Raw genomic sequence first — 6,644 nt, 5'->3', positions numbered from 1 at the left:
AATATAATATAATATAATAATAATAATATAATAATAATATACAATTCGGCTTTTATTATAGTAAACACTTGTCGTTAAAGTTTTCACAAATATGCAAGATTTTTCTTCAGATCTTTGTATATTTTGAAACAATAAAAAAATTTATTGGACCTCAGCAATAATCCAATTTGCAGACTATAATCGAAAAAAAAACAACCGTTTAAATTTAAGAAATCACAAACAAAATGGAATAAAAGCAAATTTTATTCTATCTTATCACTTAGACTTTAAACAAGTTGGAATAAAACCTACCGTTTCCGTTTGAATAATAATTATATTTTATAACGTATTATATCATCAGAAGATCATAAAAATAGGGAATGTTTCTATATTTTTATTCCAATTGTCATTTACTCGAACGCCGCATGAATGTATAAGAAATAACCTATATTTTTTATTCTAAAATTTTTGCAAAATTGCATTAAATACATATCTAATATTCTCATGATTGCTAGATGCAAAATTATGCAAAATTATTTATTGAAAATACTATATCGCTTTTTATTGTTAATTATTGTCAATGATATCCACAAGTTTCACCCACTATTATTTAATGTCGATTTACATTGGCTTGCATTGTTTTTTTATTTCGATTTAATATTATTTTTTATTTTCGATAATTAAACGCAAGTACCGTGAAAAAATTTTAAACAAAAATGTTAGATATACAAGGTGTATCGTAAATGTTTATGTTTGCTAGTCTATTTTTCTAAAACTGATTTCTATAATACCTTTATATAAAATAAATTATCTAGTATTAGTCTACACATATCAAAAGGAACATGATACAAATCAATAAATAGAGTTCTATATAATAAATATAATGTATACATTTAATGATTTTTTAAAAATACGAAGATATATAAAAAACAATAAATACAATAAAATAAAAATATATAATAAAATATAAAAATTAAGAACATAAAAAAATGATTTATGTAAGTTATTATGTTATGAATTGTGGATTTTTAGATTCAGAATGGGATTATCTCATAAAATGAGATCAATTCCGTGAACACATCCGTCAACATAATTAAATCGATTTATGAAAACCTGAATTCAAGACAGTGTTTTCTTCTTTAAGAGAATAAATACTTGGCTTTTATAAAATAATGAAGAAGAAATCAATTTAAATTTAAGAAAATTTAGTGTTATTAATTAATAATAATTTAATTTTATATAAGTATAATTTATTGACAATGGTATTAGTACAAAATATTTTACAATTATTTAACTGTACAATATTTTATTATATAGTTATACAATATTTTTTTAATAAATCAACTTAGATATAAAATGTAAAGCATAAATAATTTAAGAAACATAATTAAGAAAATGAAGTTTCAAGGATGTAAATAAAAAAAATCTTAATTTTCTAATAATTATGGATATTTTTAAAATACGAACTAGAATCAGAATTAGTATATTAGTATTTAATTATTATTTAATTTCAAAACATCGAATATTATTTATGAAATAGATACAGGAAAATAAAAGTATACAGAAAAAAATCATTTCAATTTTTATCATGTAATTTTTATCTAATATTATTATATATTAGTACCAATGTACTATACTCTATAAATTTAATTTACTCAAATTTAATTTAATCAAAAGAATCTTGAAGCTTTTCGCTTTCACTTCGTATTGACTTAATATCCTAAAAGTAAACACCATTAGTTTGATGAAAAATAGCTTGAGTAAATGGAACCGACGAGACGGATATTAAGGAATTTTCAATGACCTCTTTCAATGGCTTTAATATCATTTGTTTCTATTCAAGACTTTATCGAGAGCCTACTTAAACTTATTATAAATTCAAGTTACATAAGCATTGATCTATATTCGATTTATCTAATAAATTAATTAATTACTTACTGCCGGCTTTAAATTTTTTGAAAATAAGTTGATATGGATAGTGTAATAAATTAAATAAGTTAATATAATTTGATTTGTAAATTAAACATTCTTGTAAATTAAATATTCGCTGATATTGATAGCATATTAATGTTTAATAAATTGTACCATAATGCGCGAAATAAAATGCGCTAATATAGTTAATTGTCTATTATGAGACGCTGTCTCAAAACTTTACAGTATTTTAGCATAAATATGATAGAAAGCGCCAAGGATCGGTCAAAGTTAGATATTTCGAATAATATAGTATTTTTGGATTTATGAATTTAATTTATTTCCAATGTGACTGTGCGCCGAAACGTTCAGACTGGAGGAATTATACGCGAATGACCGAATGTTTCGGTTCACGATTATTATCTCAGATTGATTGTGTTTAAATGCTCGAACATTTCAGCGCACAATCACATCGGAGAGATAAATTAAATTCATGAATCCAAGAATATTATATTATTCGAAACATCTAATTTTGATCGATCCTTGGTGCATTCTACCATATTTATATTATACATTTACAATGTTTTGCTTAACCTTGTTGTTCTTTCTTTGAAGGACAAGTTTAATTAAAGTCATGTCATATAATGGTCATAACATCGAAATATCCTTACATATGTGATTGAGAATCGGTGATGCTATGAGATGACAATGAGCGTTCTCCAATAATCAGGATTACTGATCGATCAAATTTCGAGTCATCGAAGAAAAGTATTAAAAGAGGAGACAAGAAACTTGCGAAAAAAAAAATACTTTCTCTTTGAAATGTTTGTAAAGTACAATTTTAGATTGCATTTACATATCAATTGAAAAATAATTTTTAGAATTTTTCACTAATTATCATGCAAAAATTATTCTAATTTTTGTCAAAGAAAATCATGAACATTATATAAGACTTTGATATAAGTTTTATATAATTAATATTTACAATAAGTTTTACAATATCTATGTTTTTGTTTTAATTATTTAGCTTTATTATTAAAGTAGCTAGAAGAATATATAAATATTTAGGGCTGCAACATATTATATATTCAATATTATGTCTAATTTTAAATGATAAAACTGTATACATACGTTTATATATACATAATAATGTAATAAAATAATCTAACGTTATAATGTAAAAAAATACATATACATAAAGTTAAATACATATGCATAAAGTTATTACATAATGCATACATATACTCATCAACTAAAAGGTTATAACTTTTCTTTTAATGTTTTTCAGAATGAGCAGTTTGCTCGCTGAGCAAGTTGATTCTTACTTATGGATTCATAAGTAAAAATCAATTGCTCAGTGAAGGACATTCTGAAACCCATCGAAAAAAGTGTCGAAATCTTTTTGTGATCAGCTGTTTTCGATATAAGAAACTAGGGTTGCGTTAGGGAATACACACCGAGTGATTTCAGTATTAATTCATCCTTATTTAATTTTCGGTAAATAACAAAAATAAATAAGGAATAATATTTGGAGGCACTCGAGGTTTATTCATGTCGCATGCTCTAACATGCTCTAAAATGCTCCTACCATAGCATTTACTTACTCTCGTTGAAGTGAGTAGAGCTATAGTAGAAGAACATTAGAGCAAGCCGGAGCATATAACGCGAACAAACCTTCGGTGTGTACGAACGCAGCTTAATTGTTTTCGAGTTGGAGCTTGTCGATCGATCAGTCAGTTCTCTTGTTATCCTCGAAGTTTGACGTTGGTGTTCAAAGTAACGAATTATCAATATATATTTTACCAAAATACCGAAAAATGTTGTGCGTATTATTTGTGCGTATTCCTGGTATGTCTTGATAATATTAGAAAAAAATCTGATATCTTGTGAGTTTTAATAAATTATTAGACATAGTCTACTCCTAATAGTATAATAATAAAGTAGCAATATATTACTATTATATACTATATTATATACTATTATATACTATATATACTATATTACTATAATGTAACTATGATAAATCATAATTATATTATTTTAAATAAGTGATAGTATTATTTTTTATTTAGAACTGACTAATGCAATAGTAAACTCTGTCTAATATAAGACGAAATGTCTTTTTATATCTTTTTTCTTGAAAGATATTGTAGTTATGAGTATAATACGAATATTGTAATTACGTACATTTGTTATATGCTATATTTGTAATGTACAATTAGAGATTATAATTATTTATATGGTAAAGGGGCGATTTTCATGCACGGAAGGACACTCTAGTAAAATGCTCAATGCAGTTAATTGTAAATTAAAGGTATATAATAAAATATTGTATAAACTTTTAAAGATTTTATCAGAAATAAAAAATAGGACAAAAATAATTTTATCAAAAATTATATACAATTTAAAAACTATATGTTTGGTTTATGAAGTGTGTAAAAATTCTAACCTCTTAAAACTTTACTACATTTCGAGCATTGATGACAAGTGTTTTACTGTACTGTTATCATCTCTTACAAATTAGCATGCCAAGAATGTTCGAATTCTTATTTTTATTAGAAGCTTTTTTCACGGTTATTTTGTTTTAAAATAATTTTGTTTTACAAAATATAATTAAATACTTTTTCAATATTTGAATAATTTTAAATAGTTATGAGAAATATTTATTTTTGTATCTATTTTTAATATTTTCGTTTAATAAAACGTAACATATGCTGCTAATATATTAATCATAAAATCGTTAATTCGTAAGTGCTAACATCTTACAATGCTCGGCATATATTAGATCGGGAATATTTTTGCAGATTGCACCTGTTATTGTTAAATTAGCGTGGATAATGTTTCCACGGTTATGCTAGACTGAGATTTACGTAACATGTTAACGAGATGTAACCTTGCCGTAATTCACATAAATTCATGCACATTTAAAGATATATTTATCGATTTTCTTCTGATTGATTACAATTTGGACAGAATGATACTGTAGTATACCAGATGTTCTGTGATCTTAAGATAATTCAATTTCAATATCGGTAATTGAAAATTAATGGTTATGGAATACCAATGTACACTAGCATGCAGTGTGAATGCATTATTTAATGAAGTTAACAATTTCATATGACGAAGGATAAAATAATTCTAGAATAAATGATCTTTTTTAATTACAAATTTTAAAGAATATCTAAAAATAGATAATCTTATCGCGACGCAAACTGAGTGGGATTATCAGCGATCAATATGTAATATCCTAGAACATGTATTCTTCTCGCTTTTATTTCATAGAATAAAATCGTATTCGAATAACATAAAATCATCAAAAGAAAGAAGTATAAACAAAAATCCTGAAAATTCTAAAAATCCTGAGGTTGATCTTTTAAATAAATTTGAAAGTGCTTTATGAAATGTTATTTAAAAAAATATATTAAGTGACACGTAATCTTGTTCATGTTTTAGATCTGAAGGAAATTGTTCTGCAGCATGAAGCAATCTAAAATTTTGATTTGTTATGTTTAGGTTTGCATGTACTGTGTACAACAATATCACGAACAATAAATCGAATCTACGAGTATTGGTGAATCTCGTAAAAATTACTTGCAATGCAGAATAGCAATTGAATCGATTCGTGTGCCGAAGGATCAACGGTGATCCCTGGATGTTTCTAAATTGCAAGGCATTCAAATAGAATACGTCCTTGAGAATGTCGTCGTATGAGGAAAAGATAACGACAGTAATATGTCCCAAGGCAGAGACAGATTGTAACATAACGCTAAAGAGGAATCGGTTGGCAAACGATGAGCCGGCGAAAAATCATACAGCAACGACTCAAAACGATGAGTTGACTGAGATTAAATACGTACCGAGGATAAAGTGGCTGGATCTTAGCGCGCAACTTTTCATACACGGCGGATGTCTTTACGGGCTATATTTGGTGCTCACACAAGCGAAATTGCTTACTTCGCTATGGGGTAAGACAAATATTTTTGTAATCCATATATATTTACTCTATCGTCAATTGTAATTTTTTATTTTAACATTCTAATAGAAATTTTTATTAAAAAAAAAATTTCATACTTGAAAGGAAATGACGAAGGATAAAATAATTCTAGAATAAATGATCTTTTTTAATAACAAATTTTAAAGAATACCTAAAAATAGATAATCTTATCGCGACGCAAACTGAGTGGGATTATCAGTGATATGTAATATCCTAGAACATGTATTCTTCTCGCTTTTATTTCATAGAATAAAATCGTGTTCGAATAACGTAGAATCATCAAAAGAAAGAAGTAAAAAAAAGTATTTTTTACATATGTCGCTGTGCGATAATATTTTTAATTTTAATATAAATATCTTTTTACAAATCTTTAATACAGTATACATTTAAATTAGTCATTTTCGTGCTTTGAGATACCGAATATAGTTCCGTTGTCACTTATCAGATAGATGGAAATAAACTTACATAATCTGAGTATACAGCGAATGCTTATTTGATTTTGTAATTTAATTAAAGTATTTGAATTTATATGTTAACTAATACTTTTTTTTGTGATACAAAATAAATAATGACTAATACTATTATTATTTATTACATTTCATCTTTAATTCTACAGTGTAATTAATCTTTATTTCATTTTAATTTTATTTCATTTTATTTTATTTTAACAGAAGCATAATTTAAACTTAACATGTGCACGCACACACACGCATACACGCACGCACACGCACGCACACGCACGTACACACACACACACACA

General features: G+C 25.8%; 1 protein-coding gene across 1 annotated transcript in view; it reads left to right on the top strand.

Annotated features, from left to right (window-relative positions):
- The window catches only part of LOC108693870 (acyl-CoA Delta(11) desaturase-like), a 61,193-nt gene that overhangs the window by 48,078 nt on the left and 6,471 nt on the right, over positions 1 to 6,644 (top strand). Inside the window, exon 3 of the mRNA XM_018203039.1 lies at positions 5,404 to 5,855. Coding sequence (XP_018058528.1) covers positions 5,588 to 5,855 — 268 coding nt within the window. The 5' untranslated portion in view covers positions 5,404 to 5,587. The remainder of the gene's footprint in view (positions 1 to 5,403; positions 5,856 to 6,644) is intronic.

This window comes from Atta colombica, unplaced genomic scaffold (assembly GCF_001594045.1).
Source record: "Atta colombica isolate Treedump-2 unplaced genomic scaffold, Acol1.0 scaffold110, whole genome shotgun sequence".
NCBI lineage: Eukaryota > Metazoa > Arthropoda > Insecta > Hymenoptera > Formicidae > Atta > Atta colombica.
This window is presented reverse-complemented; position numbering and strand designations above follow the sequence as displayed.